Consider the following 21,555-nt stretch of genomic DNA (forward strand, 5'->3'; position numbering starts at 1 on the left):
GGAGTTGGGAGGTCACGTTGCAGCTGTACAGGACATTGGTTCGGCCACTGTTGGAATGCTGCGTGCAATTCTGGTCTCCTTCCTATCAGAAAGATGTTGTGAAACTTGAAAGGGTTCAGAAAAGATTTACAAGGATGTTGCTAGGGTTGGAGGATCTGAGCTACAGGGAGAGGCTGAACAGGCTGAGGCTGTTTTCCCTGGAGTGTCAGAGGCTGAGGGGTGACCTTATAGAGGTTTACAAAATCATGAGGGTGCATGGATAGGATAAATAGGCAAGGTCTTTTCCCTGGGGTTGGGGAGTCCAGAACTAGAGGGGCATAGGTTTACGGTGAAAGGGGAAAGGTATAAAAGAGACCTAAGGGGCAACTTTTTCACATAGAGGGTGGTACATATATGGAACGAGCTGCCAGAGGAAGTGGTGGAGGCTGGTACAATTGCAACATTTAAAAGGCATTTGGATGGGTATATGAATAGGAAGGGTTTGGAGGGATATGGGCTGGGTGCTGGCAGGTGGGACTAGATTGGGTTGGGATATCTGGTCGGCATGGACGGGTTGGACTGAAGGGTCTGTTTCCGTGCTGTACATCTCTATGACTCTATGGTAAAAACACAGAAGTTTAGCATCTCCACCACCCAGCATGATGTGCAGTGTACTCTAACACGGAGGAAGGATGCTGATTAACTGGGAGTTTTCAAATGCACATGCTACCTATAAGGTAGAAGAGTACAAATACATTCAACTTCATCTTTTTGGGCTATGTGGTTGATTATTGTTGGACCGAAAAAGGCTCTTGTTGGAAGGGCAGAGAGCGTTTCTGCTCGCAGGCATTATGGCATGGAAAAAGGCCATTTGGGCCGTCATGTCCATCCTACCTCGTAATCTTGTCAGTCCCATTCCCTGTAGCCGTGCAAATATATTCCCCTCAAGTGTGTCTCCAGTTTTCTTTTGGCATCGTTTGGTTGCGTGCTGTCCCGTGCTCGCCCCTTCCACCACCGTAAGTAATTACTGCTCGCTGCACAGAAAACATGTTTTTTCCTCACATCTCCCTGCAGCTCTTGCTGAGAACCCCAAGCTTATGTTCCCCTTGTCCTTTGCCAACAGTTCATGGGAATGTGTTTCGTTGACTACCTTATCTAACCCTGTTATAACTTTGTGCACCTCGATCAAATTTCTGCTCAGTCGTTTTTACGCTAAGACCAACAGCCCTGAACTACTTGAGCCTAACCTAGCATCTGCAGTCCCTTATCGTGTGAGCTGTTCGGGTCAATTGTTTTGGCACACTCTGGACATTCATTTTCCTCCTGAGGTGACCAAAACTGGATGTAATAATCTTCTTGTATCCTCACCAGAGCTGAACATGTGCAGTATTGCCTCTCTGATTTTGTAGTACATGCCTATTACTTGTAAAGTCCAAGATCCCTTTTACTTTGCGAATCACTCTCTCAAGGTGTCCTGCCATCTTGAATGAACTATGCACCTGAGTCATAAACTGGATTGTACAAGTTGAATGTGGGCAAAACTGATAATGAGGCTGTCAGTCTCTTCTGGTTCTGGAATGTTAAACTTGCCTGGTCTAACTAAGTAACACTGATCTTCAGGGATTATTGACCTGACTCTGCAGAGAAGCTGAATTCCTATCGTAAGATTGTTTGGGAATGCTGAGAGCTTTAGCTGTGTGTGTTATCTTAGTCCCTCTGTGGCAATGGTGGTCTCAAAGTCATTCTCCTACCATCTATTGTCTAAAGGACCCATTCACAACACTTGCTGAAATGTATTTTTAGAGCAGTATAGACTGGGAGATCTCGGTTACCTTATCCTCTTGCTAGTTCTTCCTGTGTGATAAGCAACCAAACTCCAATCTGTTCTATCCTAACGACTGCGTGTATACCTTCCAGCAGGGATATCAGAACAAGCTCAGGAAGTTTCCACCCAACAGATTACCTTCTGAAATGCAGGTTAGGTGAATTGGCCATGCTAAACTGCCCATAGTGTTAGGTGCGTTAGTCAGAAGGAAATGGGTCTTGGTGGGTTACTCTTCAGAAGGTCAGCGTGGACTTATTGGGCTGAAGGGACTGTTTCCACATCGTAGGGAATCTAATCAAATTTCCTTCCACAGTCAATTGAAATTTCAAACATGAGATTATTAGATGAGAATATGAAAAGTTTTGAATCAAAGCAGGTAAGCAGAGTGAGGTTTTGGTCAGCTATAAATCGAAAAGAATAGCAGAACAGGGTTGAAGTGCTGAATGGCCACCTTTTGGTCCCATGACAGAATAGAGAAAAAGTGCAATTTTCCTCCCCTGATTGCCATCTAAAGATTTCTATCCAGGACAAGGTCAGCCTGACCCCCAGTGCTCACATTTTCACCCGAGTTCACTAATGGACTTGGCACTCCAGTGAAGTTGCAAGGGTCCGCTGTGGTGAGAGGGCATGTTCAGATAGGACTTTTAACCACAGACCCATTCACACCAAAGTGGGCATTAAAGACTCAATGGCACAATTCGCAGATGAGGGCCATTCTCCTGGCATTCTGGCCCAGTTCCCTCTATCGGTTAGCAGCACCAACAAACTGATCACCAGCCATTTCACAGGCTGCAAGTGGAAAATAACTGTTAGGGTTTGGTTGTGTGGCAAGTGCGAATTGCTGACCAATGCTGCTAATTTAATGATGCTATTAAGAGGTAGCTGTGTGCTTAGAATCTGGTTTGAAACTGTCCAACTGCATTTGATCACCCCCTCTCAGAATTATTACAGTGCAGAAGGAGGCTATTCAGCCCATGGCACCTGCGTCTGTTCTATTGGCTTATCCCAATCCTTGTGCCTTATTTCCATCCATATAACCACCCAGTACCCTCTTGAATGCCTCAAATGAACCAGCCTCTGCCACATTCTCAGGCAGTGCATTCCAAACTCCATGTGGAAAAGTATTTTCTCACATCAACCTTGCTTCATTTGCACATCACTTTGCCTTCTACGTCTTCTCGTTCTTTGATCTTTTAGGATGTAAATAATTTCACCCTGTCTGCTCTATCCAGTCCAGTCAGGATTTTGAAATCAGGCCTCCTATTAGCCTCCTATCCAGGGAGATCAGTCCCAGACTCTTCAGTGTACCCTCAGCTAATGACTCCAGGTATGAGAAACATTCTTGTAAACTATATCCAATCCATTCACCTCTTTCCTAGAATGCGGCTCCCACAACTGTATATAGTGTTCCAGCTGAGTTCTAACAAGTGTCTTGTACTCTGTGCCCCTATTAACAAAGTCAGGAATGCTGTCTGCTTTATTAACTGCTCTGTTTACTGCCATAACCTTCAATAACCTTCACATCAGTTTCTACAACTTCTTCAGAATTGTACTCCCTACATTATGTTGTCTTTTGTTGTTCTTCAAACCAAAGTGCACCAGGTCACACTTCTCTGCAGTGAGCCCTGTCTGCCACCTTGTCCACCCACACCACCAATTTGTCAGTGCTCGTTTGGAGCTCGACGCTGTCCTCCTCTCTACAGGTTCTTCAGAATTGTTCCCTTCGCACCACGATTTAGAACGTTAACACCTATCAAGAAAATTGACGGTTCCAGTGTTGACCTCTGGGGAATGTGGCCGCAAACATTCCTTCAGCTTCACAAATATCCACTGACCATTCCTCTGTTTTCTGTCACCGCCCAATTTTGTATCCACACTGGCACTGTCACTTTCATTCCATGGTCCACAGCTTCCCTCCAGTCTGTTGTGAGGCACTGGATCAAATGCCTTCTGGAAATCCGTGTAAACCACGTTACCTTAACCAACCCTTTCCACTACCTCTTCAAACAAACTTCAAGTCGGTTAAACGTGATTTCCCCTTTAGAAATCCATGCTGTCTCTTCCTGACAAGTGCACCCTTTTCCATGTGACTGCTAATTTTACCTAATACCAATCAATTTTGAAATCAAAAACCAAGGATATTTGCTGTGGTTTTTAGAACGAGAGGGTATTTATTACACTGCACAATCACTTCCATCTAGAAGGATAAGGGCAGCAGATACACACCACTACCTGCAAGTTCCCCTCCAAGCCAGTCACCATCCTGACTTGAAAATATATCATTGTTCCTTCAGTATCACTGGGTCAAATTCCTGGAACTCCCTCCCCAATGGCATTTTGGGTGTCCACACATACTGTGGGCTGCAGCAATTCAAAGCAATAACTCACCATCACCACCTCGAGGGCAATTAGGGTCAGGCAAAAAAAAACTTAATGCTGGCCCAGCCAGTGACACCCACTGGATAATAAGTGTCCGCTGAATTAATAACGTGTGTTCTCTTCTCTTCTCTTCTCTTGTTATCTGATTGCAGAGCAGTAAGGAAGCACTTTCGGACGTGAACGCCACCGGAATAGCCATGCTGTTTTCGGCAGGGACTTTCCTGTACGTAGCCACAGTGCACGTGCTCCCAGAGGTGGGAGGCAGCGGCCACAGTCACAAGGCCGAGTCCGGCGGCAAGGGACTCACTCGGCTCGAGGTTTGCACCCTGGTCGTGGGCTGCTTGATTCCATTGGTCCTCTCCGTGGGTCACCAGCACTAACCAGCATCGGAGCAAGGAGGAGCGTGGATAATGACGGTCTGACAGTAATCCCATTGCGGCTGAGCCTGATTGCTGCAGGCTTTGGGATTTCCCCTCCTTCGGTTTGTTTTTTTCTTTAACTGCGTGGAATTCCCAATGAAATGGCATTGGAAAGATGAAGTATATTGTAATAAAATTTGGCTAGGTTGCAACCAGAAAGTCCGGAAGAATTCCCACCGTGTAGTCTTTTTGAAAAGGTAATTGCGTTTTATCTTTGCCTCCATGACGAAGTCAAACATCTGTTAGTTCCCAGCCCAGCCAAATGAGGGAGTTGCAAGCTTAACCAAATAGTGTCTTGGTGCAAAGGACAGAATTCAGCCACTTAATAAATTAATGAAGAACTTGGGGTGCATTAGAGATAATCCATGGCATTAATCAAGCCAAGGGAATTAACACCGGGTTTGGTACATGATTTGTGACATATAATTTTTACTGAATTTTATTCATAAGTGTGTAGAGTCTTCACATTCAGCTGCGGTCTTCAAGTTTGTAGCCTGTACGTTTCGCCTGCTAGTTCAGTGTCTTGTGTGCTCGATAATCTGAGTTTGAGGGGCTCCTGTACACGGAGATGTTTTTGTTTAAGAGTACTTTAATGTAAATGGGGAAAGAGAATATAGCCTGGATTTTGATTTTAAATGGTTAACCATATCACACCACAGGTGGAGGGATGATGATGGTGGAAGCACCCAAAAGGTAAAATTGGATTGGGTTGAAAGAAAGGGTAACACTCTGTGCTGAGTTAAGGATGGGGAATTGGATGGGATAAAGTTTGAAGAGTGGGTGTGGTGTTGGATGGTCTATAGGTATGGAAGTACAATTGTGGGATTACCTTTGACCCTTCATCAGAATGACGTTTAACTTGTCAGGGGGGAAGATGAGGTGATCAGGTAGCAAGGAATGCTCTAGAAGTTGGTGGGAGGACTGGCGTGGCAGATGGTGGTCTTGGTAACTGTCTATGCCCAGCTCACTGGTAGTTAAAAATGTGGGAAGAGTGAAATATAATTAGTATGACTGTGCTGAGTTGTGACTATTTCTTGTTCTGAACCATGTTCTATTGCTTCAGTTGTTTTATGTGAACTGAAATCATTCCATGGATGATTGCCTTATTATTCCAACTCTCTTTGTGCACATTAACAGATGTTGCAATTTTTTTTTTTGTTTTTAAGATAAATTATCTATAAATAAATTTTTAATAAGTGGCCAATCCTTTATTTTTGTACAGTATTTATTTTTATTCCGTCATGAATATCACGTAAACATCTCTCTTCAAACTCAAAAGCTTCTTGAGAAAATGGGTGATCAAAATGCTGGTCGCATTGTACGTGCATACTTTATCAATGAAAGGGCTTTCTTTCCTTACTAACTCCGTCGTCCCTCTTTTATTTTAATTGTGCATTTTCTGGTTGTGGGATGATGCATCCCGGTACTTCTCCCGAAGGAGCCTGTCTCTGTCTCTCATTTCCTGGATCGATGAGCAATGTCGTTTCACAAGATTTTAACGACAGGGTATCGTCTGTGCTTTCAGTTTATTTCAGAACCGGGGCTCCCGGTCTAGGGATATGGGGATAGACCCTTTGAGACTGAGATGGGGAGAAATATCTTCGCCCAGAGTGTGCTGAGCTTGTAGAATCCTCAATCACCGAAAGTGGGGTTGAGGTTGAAACATTGAATATTTCCAAGGAGTTAGATCTGGTTCTTAGAGCTAAAGGGTATGGGGGCAAAGCAGGAGCGGGGGGGCTCAGTTGGATGATCAGCCATTATCATATTGAATGGTGGAGCAGGGTCAAAGGGCCAAATGGACGACTCCTGTTTTTCCGCCTTTAGAGCAGAGGTCAGTCGTGAGTAATTGGCAGCTCATGGCCACACAGGGTGGCCACCATTTTCCAGCTGCCAGGGGCATCAGGGACCAAAGGGCTGGGCAGGAGGGGCAGAAGCAGTGCTGGCAGCTGGAGGAAAGCTGCTGTGAAGAACCAGGATCAGGGGCTAGGGGTGGTGGGTCCAGGCGGCCTGGTAAAGTGGTCAAGGATCCTTTTAATTCAGACCTAATGGGCTCAGCGACAGCCAGGAAGTGGAGGGCCCTGAGAAAGGGACTAGGCATCGAAGGGTGGAAACACAAAGCAGAGGAAACGAGAGGTTTAAAAAGAAAAGTCATGTTTTACCTCGAAATAAAGGTAAAGGTCGGCTTTCTTCATTTTAAGATTATATTTTGCAATTCAAATGTTGAACAGTACCTTGTCAATTTACACACTTCCAGTCTCAGCTCGTGATTTTTTTTATTCTTAAGAAAAGAGTGGACCACCCCTAGTCGAACGAGTAGATCATTAGATCATCCTGTGTATTTGTCCTCCAGCTCCAAATACCCTGCTCCCACTGTACTCAATCCCTCGATGTAAGCTGGCTTCATTTGCAGGCCTGCCTTTAACAGTAACCAAGTGCTTTCTGTTTGATGTGGCCCTGGCATTTCATCCAAATGCACGTCAACTAAATACACCTGCCAGAAGGCAACCATAGAGTCTTGGAGATGCACAGCATGGAAACAGACCCTTTGGTTCTACCCGTCCATGCCAACCAGATATCCCACCCCAATCTAGTCCCACCTGCCAGCATCTGGCCCATATCCCACCAAGCCCATCCTGCTCATATACCCATCCAGATGCCTTTTAAGATTAGATTGGATTCCCTACAGTGTGGAAACAGGCCCTTCGGCCCAACAAGTCCACACCTACCCTCCGAAGAACAACCCACCCAGACCCATTCCTCTACACCTAACACAATGGGCAATTTAGCCTGGCCAATTCACCTAACCTGCTCATCTTTGGACTGTAGGAGGAAACCGGAGCACCCGGAGGAAACCCACACAGATACGGGGAGAATGTGCAAACTCCACACAGACAGTTGCCCAAGGCGGGAATTGAACCTGGGTCCCTGGTGCTGTGAGGCAGTAGTGCTAACCACTGAGCCACTGTACCGCCCGTGCTGCAATTGTGCCAACCTCCACCCCAACCAGAAATGGGTTTAGCAAACAAAAAAGCCTGTAATAACACTGGAATGCAGAAACCAGCGTTTATGCAGGCATTCTAGTCAAACGGATAGTTTTTCAAGGCGTGCCTTAATTTGTTTTGGAGAGGGCACGATATAACGATGTCACAATGTACAGAAGAAGTTAAAATGCAAGGAGTGTGAATGTGGGAGTGAGCCGCAAGTCAGGGTTACGTGTCTGTTAAATGCTTGTATTTTTAAGACATGAATTTATATACTCGGATTTAACCAGCTGTAATGTTTCATATTTTGGTCCAAACCTCAAATTAAGTGTTAAAAACACATAACAGTGTGGAAGCACTTAGTAGGGCAAGTGGCATTCTATGAAGGAAATAGGTTTCAAGGTTCATGTTGATGACTCTTGTTCTGATAGAGGATCAAATGTCTATAATTTTACATCTACGTCCAATTGCTAGTAATGTCATACGCACTGAATACTGTTCAGCCCCACTACATTCTCACCTAGTGATCTCTGTTCAACACTCCCTCCCCTTTCACACTCATTGAACAGCCCTTCCCCTTTCTCTCTCACTCAATCCCATTCACCACCCCCTCTAGTTTCACAGTCACTGACCCCTGTTCAACACCCCATCCCCTTTTGCCTGCAGAGTTTCAGAAAGGCAGCTGCCCACCCGCGTCTCCAGGGCAATTAGGAATTGTCATTAAACATTTAATCACTGCAGCAGTGCCCGTATCAGCAAGTTCCAGGAACGTCGAAGGTTGGTTTTCTTTGCTGAGCGCTGCAAAATTTTCATTCACCCAGCAGAATCTCTCGGCGTCTGGTAGTTCTTACATTTTGTTGCAGCTCTTGCCCAGTAGGTGGTATAGTAGTTTGCCACGTTCCCTCACTGGGGACTGGCATGTTGCCCAGAGAAGGCTCTGTCGGCAGACCCCTAACAAATCGTCCCGGTCCACTGGGGACTTTTACTGTTCAGCATTACCTTTCCACTTGAGAGATAGAGAAAGGCTTCAGGTACTCACTGCATCGATGCTTCAATGCATGTAAGCTCCCCCTGGGCTCGGATCGCGTCGAGGATGTCAGAAATTTGAAAGCTTTACCTGTTTATTTTCTGTCAGTTTTAAATATCAACTGGAATTATCTACACTGCAGACTGCCGTCACTGATTCCCGGCAGAGAAGGGTGTGCTTTGGCACATCCTGTCCCACATTGTTATCTAGGAGAAAGTGAGGACTGCAGATGCTGGAGATCAGAGCTTAAAAATGTGTTGCTGGAAAAGCGCAGCAGGTCAGGCAGCATCCAAGGAGCAGGAGAATCGACGTTTCGGGCATAAGCCCTTTGCCCGAAATGTCGATTCTCCTTCTCCTTGGATGCTGCCGGACCTGCTGTGCTTTTCCAGCAACGCATTTTTAACCACATTGTTATCTGTCTGCCCGTGCTCCTTCTGCAATCTCCCCGCCTTCTCCACATCACCTGTCTCTCCACCTATCATTGTGTCATCTGCAAATTTAGCAACAATGCCTTCTGCTTCTTTATCCAGATTGTTAACGTATAATGTGAATGGTTGCGGTCCCAATATTGATCCGTGTGGAACTCCATTAGTCACCAGTTGCCATCCTGAAAAAGACCCCTTTATCTGCACTCTGTGCCTTCTGCCTGTCAGCTCATCCTCTATCCATGCCAATGTCTTATTCCATTATTCTTTCATGGGATGTGGACGCCGCTTGCTAGGCCAGCATTTATTGTCCATCCCTAATTGCCTAGAGGACAGTTAAGAGTCAACCATATTGATGTGGGTCAGGAGTCACATGTAGGCAAGACCAGGTAAGGATGGCGGTTTCCTTCCCTAAAGGACGTTAGTGAACCAGATGAATTTTTTCCGACAATGGACTCATGGTCGTGATTGGACTCTTAATTTCAGAGTTTTATTGAATTCAAATTCCACCATTAGCCATGGATGGATTTATCTCAAGTCCCCAGAATGTTACCTGGCTCTCTGGATTGAGAGTTGAGGGTGTGTGGCTGGAAACGCACAGCAGGTCAAGCAGCATCCAAGGAGCAGGAAAATCGATGTTTCGGGCCAGAACGTTGATTTTCCTGCTCCTCGGAGGCTGCCTGACCTGCTGTGCTTTTCCAACAGCACGCACTCAACTCTGATCTCCAGCATCTGCAGTCCTCACGGTCTCTCTGGATTAAGAGTTCAGGATGATGGGTTGCCTCCCCTTTTACCTTGCCCCTCACATCATGAGATTTTATGTAGCAGACTCCTGTGCGGCACCCTGTTAAAGGTCTTCTGCAAATCCGAATAATTCATGTCCTCTGGCTCTCCTTTGTCTAACCTGCTCGTTACCACCTCAAAGAGTTCTAGCCGGTCATGACCTCCCTCTGATGAAGCTGTGCTGACTCAGCTCTATTTTACCAGGCGCTTCCAAGTACTGCGCAATCTCATCCTGAACAATGCACTCTCAGATCATACCAACAACCAACGTCCGGTTAACCGGTGTGATACTTGCCTGTCTTCTACCTCCCTCCTCCTCAATGTGTTACATTAGCCATTTTCCAGTCCTCTGGGATCCTCCCTAACTCCAGTGATTCCTGAAAGATCACCATCAACGCCTCCACAATCTTCTCAGCCTTCAGAACTCTGGGGTGTAGTCTATCTGGTCTGGGTGATATATCCACCTTTCAGCTTCCCCAACACCTTGTCCTGAGTGATGGCAACTGCACTCACTCTGCCCCCGACTCTCGAAGTACTGTGTCTTCCACCGATGCACAGTATCTATTCAGTTCCTCTGATACTACTTTGTCCCACATTAGTACTGCTCCAGTCTCATTTTCCAGTGGTCCAAGTCCACTCTTGCCTCTCTCTTCTACCTTTCAGATATCTTTCTTAAAAAAAAAATCTCCTGCAATCTTTAATATGACGAGGTAGCTAACTCTCATATTTCATCTCCCCCTTTTTGTTTTGAATTGTCCTCTGCTGGTTTTTTAAAGGCTTCCCGCGAATCTTCACCACGTTGTATGTTTATTTTCTTTTGCCTGTCCTCCCTTCCCTTGTCAGCCATGATTGCCTGATACCAGGGGGAGGATGCTTCTTTGTCCTCGGGATGAATTTCTGCTGCATCTCCCCATTACCCTCAGAGACTCCTGCCATTGCTACTCTGCTGGCTTCCCTGTGAGTCTCCCCTTCCAGTCAACTGTGACCAGCTTCTCCCTCATGTCTTTCTATTCACCTTTTACTCAGTTGGAATCCCCTTCTCTCTGACTCTTAGCTTCTCTCTTTGAACTGCAGGGTGAATTTTATCATATTATGGTCACTGTCTCCTCTTCACCTTAAGCTCCCTAATCAAGTTTGCCTCGTTACACATCACCAAATCCAGAGTTGCCCGTTTCCTAGTGGGGGGGGGGGGTCTACCACAAGCTGCTCTAAAGAGCCGACTTACGGATCGTCAAATTCCTTCTCTTGTGGTCCCCTACCAATCCAGTCCACCTGCATATTGAAGCCCCCTCCCCATGATTATTGTGACTGTGTATTTCTTATTTATTTTCTTCCCCACATCCTGACCACTGCTCGGAGGCGTGTGCACGACTCCCTTCGGAGGCTTTTTTTTTTTCTCTTCCCCCTTCGCAGTTCCTCAGCTCCACCCATACGGAATCTACGCCTTCCGATTCTGTATGAATTGCTGTCGATGTAATTTCATTTTTTTTAACGGATAAGGCAACCCTACCCCACCCTGCTCATTTGCCTGACCTTCCAATACATGAGTATTTACTTCCCAGTCCTGAACCCCTTGCAGCCACATCTCTGTGGTAGCCACAACCTCGTACCCGCCATTTTCTGCCTTGATTTGGATGTTCGGTTCATTTAAGTACAACACCCACAGCCCTGCGTTGACTGCCCCCCTTCTCATCCCCTTATCTGTTGTGCCTGAAGTTAGATTCCTGAGCTACTCTCTGATCTATTAGTTATTCTGGAAACTTTAATCACCTGCCCTTAACCCACTACCTTTAAAGTCTTCCATAATTTTCCATGTGACTGAACCCACTCTCCCAACAATTTAATTTAGCGTCCACCTCCACTTCCACACACGTCATATACCGTATCCGTTGCTCCCGATTCGGTCTCCTTTACACTGGGGAGACAGGATGCCTACTCGCAGAGCGCTTCAGAGGACATCTCTGGGACACCTGCACCAACCAACCCCACCGCCCTGTGGCCCAGCATTTCAACTACCCCCTCCCCCTCTGCCGAGGGCATGCAGGTCCTGGGCCTCTTCCATCGCCTCTCCCTCACCACCGGACGCCTGGAGGAAGAACACCTCATCTTCCGCCTCAGGACCCTCCAACCCCAGGGCATCAATGTGGATTTCACCAGTTTCCTCAATTCCTCTCCCCCCACCTTATCTCAGTTCCAACCTTCCAACTCAGCACCATCCTCATGACCCGTCCCACCTGTCCGTCTTCCTTCCCACCTATCCATTCCACTCTCCTCCAACCTATCACCTTCTTCACCCCCACCTCCATCCACCTATCGCCCTCTCAGCTACCTCCCTCCCCCTCCCCCACCCCCTCCACACCCCTCCCCTCCCCATCCCCCCACCCCCACCCCCCCCAAACACCTCGCCCCCACCCCCCCACCTCTCCCCTTCTCCCTCCCCCTCCCCCTCCCCCTGTGAGGCAGCAGTGCTAACCACTGAGCCACTGTGCTGCCCTCTTTTCTCCCACCTTTTGCATGGGTCCTTGTACCATGGTGCTATGATCAGTTTGCTCATCCTCCCTGTCGTCAGGGACTGAAACTCCTTCAACATTACCTCCTGGATCTCTCTACCTTCCACGCTTGACGTCACACCCTCCTGTCACTGACTGATTTCATGAGAGTTAATCTAAGTGATGTGACTGTCTACGTCCAGGTAACTCTTCCCCCTCCCTCAGGTATCAGTGTTTGAAACTCAGACTCCAGCTCATTGACCTTAAGGCAGAGTTCCTTAAGCAACCAACACTTGCTACAGATTTGGTCACTGTGAAGCACAATGGGATCCATTAACTCCCACTTCATGCAGGTATAACATATTGCCTGATTTGGCATCTCCATTTTAATGACTCAGTTCTTAATTTGCTTCTTTTAAAAAAAAATCATACTGATCTTTTACTTTGTAGCCTGTAAATATTTCTCCTATTTACATTCAATCTGAAAGTAATCTTTAACAATCAGAGTAACTATCAGCAAACTTAGCTTACTTGTGATATCACTCTTTTGCACTAGGCCCTGATCCTGGGCTTCAATTTGTTCTGTTTAAAAGTACGCACCTTACACGCTATGAGCCAGAAAAACCCGAGCAAGAAGCAACTCTTTCTGCACCCCGCAGTGAATTCCCACAGTGCCTCCAATTCCGTGAACCGTACACTCACTGAGACTGTGTCTCACTCTGAATGGGACCGCTCCTTTCTCACCATGGGGAAGCTTACTAATCATGTGCTTTTCAACTGCCCCTTTCTGCCTGTCCCAGTCGTGAAGCACCCCTCTCGTCTCATCCTGTTTCCCAGCACTTGGACTGTAGCCTTGTACGTCGTGGTGATACAAAAGCTCATCCCAAAAAGTTCCCAAATATCTTAAAGGTTCCTGCCTTTACCACTTCCTCAGACAGTGAATTCCAGATATCCCTGGCTAAGAACATTTCTCCTTAAATTCTCCTGGCCCTTATCTTGTATGTGCCCCCTGGTTACTTCCCCCCCCTGCTAGCTCTGCTTGTTCCTACTGGCCCTGTCTGGGCCCCTCATAATCTTGGACACCTCAGTCAGGTAGGGAGATCTTAGGAGGAGAGGTTGAGTAGATTGGGCCCATAACCGTTGGAGCTTAGAAGAATGAGAGGTGGTCTTGTTGAAATGTACAAGACTCTCAGGGGTCTTGACAGAGTCGATGTGGGGCGGTTGTTTTCCTCCTTTGTGGGAGAATCTCAGTATAAAGGGTCACTCGTTTAAAGCAGAGATGAGGGGAGTGAATCTGTGGAATTCTTGACCACAGAGGGCTGTGGAGGTCATTCAGTATATTTACGGCTGCAATGGACGGAATTTTAAACAGTAAGGGAATAGAGGGTTTTGGAGATAAGACAGGGGGAAGTAGAGTTAAAGATTGCCAGATCGCAAGTAGACCCAGTGGGCTGAATGGTCTATTTATGTTCCTATATCTTTCGGTCTAACTGAATTCAGGAGGTGAGAATAATCGTCCTTGATATCAAGGCACAGTGGTAGTGTCCCTGAACCAGGAGGTCAGGGTTCAAGTCCCACCTGTTCCAGAGGTGAATTGCAACATCGCTGAGCAGGTTGATGAGAAAATGTGGTTTAAACAAATGTGGCATCAAGGATTCCTCGGGAAACTGAAATGAATGGGAATTGGAGAGAAAGCACACAGGAAGATGGTCGCGGTTGTTGGAGGTCAGTTATCTCAGCCGCATAGCTGCAGGAGTTCCTCAGGGTAATGTCCTCGGCCCAAGCATCTGCAGCAGCTTCATTGATGACTTTCCTTCCATCGTAAGGTCAGACGTGGGCATGTTCAGCACAATTTGCGAATCCTCAGGTATTGGCACAGTCCATGTTCAATTGCATGGACTAGATCCAGGCTTGAGCTGAAAAGAGGCCAATAACATTCACGCCACAAAATGCCATCTCCAGTAACATTGGATCTAACCATCTCCCCATGTTACCATCGCTGGATCCCCCCACTATCAACATCCTGGGGGGTTACTATTGGCACCATCTCCCTAAGTATCCACTCCCTCGGCCGTTAATGCTCTGTACCATCTACAAGATGCACTGTAGAAATTCACCAAAGATCCTTGGACAAGCACTTTCCAACCCCATGACCACTTCCATCTAGAAGGGCGCCACCACCTGCAAGTTTCTCTCCAAGCCACTCACCATCCTGACTCCGTGCTATGAACGGTTTGTGTATTTATTGTCACTTGCATTCAACAGTTGCCTCAATCTGCCAACATTTTGAATAGTCTGAGAATAAAAGAAAGATATAACTGAATGAGAGCCCTGAGCGAGCTCACTGACGAAACCATCCCTCCTCCCTTGCTGGCTGCTGCCACTCTTTAGATGCCATCTCTTCACTGCTGGGCCCACCTCATGCCATCTATGCTGACACCATCCTGTGCAGAACCCACACTGGCAACCAGGAGTCCCCAGCTCTACTGCCATCTTGAAGATGCCGTGAATTCTGGCTCTGGGTGTACCGAGCCGCTACCTCGCCAATGCCAGGGGTCCTTGCTCTGGGCCGACTGTAGCCAGGAGTCCTTTCTTCTGCTGCCATGCCATGCCACCGCTGCAGTCTCACCAAGAGTCCTGCTTCGGCCACCCTCCTCCGAGATGCCATCTTGCCGGTGCCGCCATCTTGAAAAAGTCCACTGCCACCACCGCCTCTGATCGCTGCAGGAGCTTTGTCTGCACCAGCCGCCCGAATACCGGGAGGACATCCCAGTCACCGTCAGGAGCCGGGTCCCCTACTGCCTCCGCTAATGCCGGGAGGAGCTGCTATTCTACACACACCCCGCTCCACCTGCCGTGCAGATTTCGCCAGCTGTGGCCATTCCTTCACTGTCGCTGGACCAAAGGCCTGGAATTCCCTCCCTCAGGGCATCGTCAGTGGGCATGGACTGCAATGGTTCAAGAAGGCAACTCACCACCTTCTCAAGGGGCAATTAGGGATGGACCATGAATGCAGCCAATGACGTGCCCCAACTAAAATGTTTAATACCCAAACTGAAAGGATGATATTGTAAAGAATGTTTGCACAGACCAGGCCTGCATTTGCTCGTGTTTGGACAACTGAGGTGGTGATGAGTCAAGGTTTGAAGTTAAAAATCACACAACACCAGGTTATAGTCCAGCAGGATTATTTGGAAGCACTAGCTTTCGAAGCGCTGCTCCTTCATCAAGTGCATGTGCAGTATAAGATCATCAGACACAGAATTTATAGCACAAGTTTAGAGTGTGATGTAACTGAAATTATATATTGAAAAAGACCTGGATTTAAGTCTCTTTAGAATGATCATGTTGGTTTCAGTTCTTTCATAGTTAAACCGCAGAACATTTTTAAAGTTACATTCTCAAGTGAACTTTAACAATTGGTGTCATGTCAGCCTGGATAATGTACTGAAGGTCTGAAGGGTCGAGAAAGAGAAATTGGTTGAGGGAAATCAGGACTAAGACATTGGAATCGGAACTGAAACAGGACTACAGAAGCGTTTCTTCATACAAAAGGGTTCACCCCCCCCCCCCCCCAAAAAAAACCAAACCTGGTGGGGGTTGTGATTGGGGTTCCTTTTAGAAATATCCACGTTGATATTGACAGAGTTGGCCAGCTAGAAGTGAGGTTCAGAGGCAACCCTCAGTGAATGGCCCTCCTGACCTTCCTGTGACTGGGAGGGGGGAATGCAAGGGGGAGGGAGGGGCTTGGGCTGGCTGTGTAAGCAGCGTCTCCCTCCCTTCCTCCCTCTGCCCATCTTCCCAGGTTCAGTTCCCTCCTCCTCGCACCATCCCTTCACTCTGTCTCTCTCTGCACTGCTAGGCTATGTTCAGCTCCAAGTCAGCAGCCATCCTCCCGTCCTATTTCAGTGAGTACCCCGAGACAGCGGACAAGCTGGACATTAGCACCAAAGTCCAACTGCACGGGGTCCTGTGGAAGAGACCCTTCGGGAGACAGTCGGCCAAGTGGTCCAAAAGGTGACTGACATTTTCTGTATGTGTCTGTGTGTATGTCTCTGTGTGTGTCTGTGTGTTTGTCTGAGTGTGTCGGTATGTATGTATGTGTCTGTGTGTATCTATGTGTTTGTCTGTGTGTCTCTCTGAGTGTGTCGGTATGTATGTATGTGTCTGTGTGTATGTCTCTGTGTGTCTGTGTGTCTCTGAGTGTGTCGGTATGTATGTATGTGTCTGTGTGTGTCTCTGTGTGTGTCTGTGTCTGTATGTATGTGTCTGTGTGTCTCTCTGAGTGTGTCTGTATGTATGTATGTCTCTGAGTGTCTGTGTCTCTCTGAGTGTGTCGGTACGTATGTATGTCTGTGTGTGTCTCTATGTGTCTGTATGTATGTGTCTGTGTGTGTCTCTATGTGTCTGTATGTATGTGTCTGAGTGTGTTTGCTGTTTGTTCCGCTTGATACCTGGGCAACTCTGCACACAGCTCAACCCTCGGGAAATATTTTGTTTCAACCTCGCTTTTTGTTTTGTTTTCTCTTGTTGCATTCTTTTTTTCTTTTAGTTTTGGTTTGTCTGTGTGTCAGGCGCCTCTCTCCCTCTCGCTTTTCTCTCTGCACCTTTAGTGTCGGAGAAATAAAAAAAAACAACAGCAGCGTTTGAAATCTGTCCTTATTATTTTTTTTAAAAAAGCATTCGTCAGCTCAGCAAATCTCTGCCGTCCCCTCGGGGGTTGAGAATTCTTAGGCAGCCTTTAAATACAAAACAATTGATTTTCCCTCATCCCCACCTCCCCCATTTAAAACCTCCAGATGCAAATAGCAAGGTCGACTTTCACGGAAACCCAGCTCCTGCTGCATATTTTTTTTTCAGATCACTTCCGTCTCTATGACACCCCCTCACCGCCTCCCCAGCACTGTCCAAACAGGTCCCACCTCTCTGAGAGGGACATGGAAGAGGGGGGTGAGATTGCAAGCTGGAATCCAATTCCGGCCCCACTTTAACAGATTTCTACTCAGAGCCTGGAGAAACTCATTTCAGGAGGAGGGGGTGACCCCCTGTATCATACCCCCTTTTTTTTAAACTGCCCCTTCAAAAGGTTAATGTGGCTAACACATTACCAAATCCACGGGAGCTTGGATAACCCCTAACCGCTGGTGACACCAGGTCATGAGTATTTTACCAAGTAGGAATTTGAAGTCAGGTTGTATGCCCTAACTAATGCCTGGCTCCCAGATTCCTCTCCAGTAGGTCTAATAAGGAGTTAAGTTGGTAATTTTGGAATATTCAAGTAGTGGATGACTTGTGTCAAATAATAATCATGTATAACCATTTCTAAAAGGATGCAATGATTACATTAGATTACATTACAGTGTGGAAACAGGCCCTTCGGCCCAACAAGTCCACACCGATCCGCCGAAGCGCAACCCACCCATACTCCTACATTTACCTCTTACCTAGCACTACGGGCAATTTAGCATGGCCAATTCACCTAACCTGCACATCTTTGCACTGTGGGAGGAAACCGGAGCGCCCGGAGGAAACCCACGCAGACGCGGGGAGAACGTGCAAACTCCACACACACAGTCAGCCGAGGCTGGAATCGAACCCAGGTCCCTGGCGCTGTGAGGCAGCAGTGCTAACCACTGTGCCACCATATTGCTAAAGTCAGAAGCTAGGTGAGTAACTCCCTTCGTGACTCCCCGAAGCCTGTCCATCACCTACAAGGCACAAGTCAGGAGTGTGATAGAATACTCCCCACTTGCCTGGATGGGTGCAGCTCCAACAACACTCAATAAGCTTGACACCATCCGGGACAAAGCAGCCCACTTTGCTTGGCACCACATCCACTCCCTCCGCCACCGATACTCAGAAAGCAGCAGTGTGTACCATCTGCAAGAAGCATTGCAGAAATTCACCAAAGATCCTCAGACAGCACCTTCTAAACCCACAAGTACTTCCATCTGGGAGGACAAGGGCAGCAGATATGAGGGAACACAACCAGCTGCAAATTTGCCTCCAAGCCACTCACCATCTTCACTTGGAAATATAATGCTGTTCCTTCATTGTCAGTGGGTTAAAATGCTGGAATTTTCTCCCTAACGGCATGGTGGGTCTCCCTACAGCCCACGAACTGCAGTAGTTCAAGAAGGTGACTCCCACCACCTTCTCTAGAGCTACTAAGAATGGGCAATAAATGCTGCAATTCCTTTGATGAATATTTTTAGAAATTGCTCCACTAATAATGATATTGTATGATGCTTGGTGAGAGGAAGGAATAATTGTGCAGTCACAGGAAATCTGAAATAAGTACAGGAAGAACCAGTCAGACGCCACAGACCTGGGCAGGTTATGCCATGGGAGCAACATGCTTAATGCTGGTGATCGATTACCAGAACCCTGTTCTGAATAGCTGAGAGCTGGACTGCAGGGGCTGTCGGATGTGAGGGATTTAGACCTTTCATGACATGTTTAACAGAGTTGTTATTTAAGACTGAACAAATACCATAATGAAAACATTGTGATATTGGCAGGATTTGCTCTGTATCTAAATAACCATCATTTTCGGGTGCCAGTGAGTACTTAGCAACACAGTTTATTGGTAATGTGCACGACATTGCATTATCCCATAGTGACCAAGGATGTTATAGTGACTGTGTAAATTTCTGGCAGAATCACTTGCCATTGTCACACTTAACTGAGTTTGAATTGGACTGACTCCTAGTGAAATAATGACTTTAATAGAGTGCTTTAATAGAAACAGAGGGACAATGGGAGGACATTCGGCCCCCTTCTAGCCACTTTGACCAATCAGTTAGATCATCTAAAAGCAAAATCCTGCAGATCTGAAACAAAAACAAGAGAAACTCAGCAGGTCTGGCAGCATCTGTGGGAAGAGAGAAAAACAGAGGTAACGTGTTGAGTCCGGTGACCTCGGATTGATCAGATCAAGGTTGCTGTGCTAACCCACCCTGGCTTTCTGCTTGGGAAGGATGCTCATCTCAGTTATTGAAATATTTAATCAATCCCAACCTTGATAGGGTTTTTGAAGAAGGGGTCTGGATTTGCATACACCTCTCAGGGTGAGAATGAGCTTGGGCTTTCATTTGGAAGTGACACTACTTTGGGTTGGATGTCTCCTGCCAGAGGAATCACCCTTTTAAATTCTTTAATGACCTCCTTACAATCCTCCGGGCGCTCCAGTTTCCTCCCACAGTTCAAAGATGTGTGGGTTAGATGGATTGACTATGCTAAATTGTCCCTAGCATCCAGGGATGTGCAGGCTAGATGGATTAGCCTTGGAATGTGCAGGGTTACAGGGATTCTGGGTGGGATGCTCTTCAGAGGGTCAGTGTCATAGTCATAGAGCTGTACAGACCCTTCGGTCCAACTCGTCCATGCCGACCAGTTATCCTAATCTAGTCTCATTTGCCAGCACTTGGCCCATATCCCTTTAAACCCTTCTTATTCATATACCCATCCAGATGCCTTTTAAATGTTGTAATTGTACCAGCCTCCACCACTTCCTCTGGCAGCTCATTCCATACACGTACCACCCTCTGTGTGAAAAAGTTGCTGAATGGCCTGCTTCCTCACTGTAGGGGTTCTCAGATTCAATGATTTAACACCTCAATTTGATCACTCTTGAACTTCCACATTTGAATAAACACTAGTCTAGATTATATAATGTGTCCTCATTCTATAATGGCAGCACTGGTGAATCTGCATTACACCCACTCCATGCCTGTATAGTCATCCTGAGGCACAGTGACACTGTGTTGTTTGTCTCACTGTTAGCAGTCAGTTTCATCCTTGTACGTCATGTGTTTAATTGTACATCATCCAGCGCAGACAGAATTTCGGTTGCAATATCACCCGATTGATCGCTGAGTGGGCTCTGGTTTAAGTTAGTTCAGGACAACGCGACAGTGACCTGATGTACTGAGTCCTTTCCTCTTTCACAGATTCTTCCTCATCAAGGACAGCTTCTTACTGTACTATGCTGAGAACGAAAGAAAAAACTTTGAGAGTAACAGATATTTCAACATACATCCCAAGGTCAGTTCAGCGCGCCGCTGTCGGAGGATAAGGAAAACTGCAAATTTCCAAAAATATCGTCTGTTCTGATTCTGCTATTGCAGTCCATCAGAGTATTATGATTCATCTCTCTCTCCAGAGACTTGAGTGCTAACAGAGTGCTGTGTCATTATTTTGAGTCCACCTGCTATCTCAGGTAGATGTTAGAAGAGATCAGAGTACTGTATAAAGGAGAATTCACCTGGTTCCCCTTGGGTGGTGTTTACCCCTCAGCCAATATGACTAAAACGAATCGCCTGTTCAATGCCTGTTCAAAAATGTGTGGGTTAGATGGATTGACTATGCTAAATTGTCCCTAGCATCCAGGGATGTGCAGGCTAGATGGATTAGCCTTGGAATGTGCAGGGTTACAGGGATTCTGGGTGGGATGCTCTTCAGAGGGTCAGTGTCATAGTCATAGAGCTGTACAGACTCTTCGGTCCAACTCGGCCGTGTATGAATTAGCTGCTGCATGTCAGCAGCAGCGATGACATTTTAAAATTAGTTCACCGGTAATGAGCGCTTTGGACCATGCAGTAAGTAACCTGCTGAGGTTACACCGACTGTCTCTGACTGAATATAAACCAACGTATTTTACATAAAATTCTCATGGCTGCCACTGTTAAAGCTTCTGACTGTGTTCCATATTCGCTTGCAGTTAATGAGCTTCTTTCTAATGACATCTTTTGAAATAACACTTTATCAAAGGACAAATGAATCACATTGGCCATTAAGAGAAATCCCAGGTGTTTTGCTCCAATGAGTCGATTTTGTTCTTTTTAACTTATCTGCTTCACTGCTGAAATTCTGTCCTTGAGTGGTACCAGACCTCCCGCTTATAATCCTGCTGTGTTGACTTTCTAGTTCAGGACAGTGGCTGGGACTGTAACCATGTCAGAGGGTAGCTTTTTAAACGTCTCTCCAAGAAAACCAGTCAATCTGAGTCTTCTGCTTCTTAACTGGGTCAGTCACCGCCAGCGATCCACGTGTATTATAAACTGTCCAAAAAAGCAGTAAAATGACCCAAAGTGCTTCACAGGAGCAGGAGACCTGAATGAAATAACAGAACATGGAACAGTTCAGCACAGTACAGGCCCTTCAGCCAACCTTTTATCCTACTCTAAGTTCAGACTAACCTACATACCCTTCATTTCACTATCATCCATGTGCTTATCCAAGAGTCG

At 46.6% G+C, this 21,555-nt stretch overlaps 2 protein-coding genes across 6 annotated transcripts in view; both read left to right on the forward strand.

The window, feature by feature from the left end:
* slc39a9 (solute carrier family 39 member 9) overlaps positions 1–5,806 on the forward strand; it is a 45,985-nt gene extending 40,179 nt beyond the window's left edge. The window contains exon 7 of the mRNA XM_043698406.2: positions 4,336–5,806. Within this exon, the coding sequence (XP_043554341.1) occupies positions 4,336–4,563 (228 nt within the window). The 3' untranslated portion in view covers positions 4,564–5,806. The remainder of the gene's footprint in view (positions 1–4,335) is intronic.
* Positions 5,807–16,161: 10,355 nt separating this feature from the next.
* Positions 16,162–21,555, forward strand: part of plekhd1 (pleckstrin homology and coiled-coil domain containing D1) — a 152,961-nt gene continuing 147,567 nt past the window's right edge. For all 5 annotated transcript variants that reach the window (XM_087989494.1, XM_087989497.1, XM_087989495.1 and 2 more), the window contains exons 1-2: positions 16,162–16,324; positions 20,260–20,353. In XM_087989494.1, coding sequence (XP_087845620.1) covers positions 16,173–16,324; positions 20,260–20,353 — 246 coding nt within the window. In that variant the 5' untranslated portion in view covers positions 16,162–16,172. The remainder of the gene's footprint in view (positions 16,325–20,259; positions 20,354–21,555) is intronic.

The sequence above is a fragment of the Chiloscyllium plagiosum genome, unplaced genomic scaffold (genome assembly GCF_037043375.1).
Source record: "Chiloscyllium plagiosum isolate Xiang-an unplaced genomic scaffold, Cpla_swu_hap1 HiC_scaffold_8, whole genome shotgun sequence".
Taxonomy (NCBI): Eukaryota; Metazoa; Chordata; class Chondrichthyes; order Orectolobiformes; family Hemiscylliidae; genus Chiloscyllium; species Chiloscyllium plagiosum.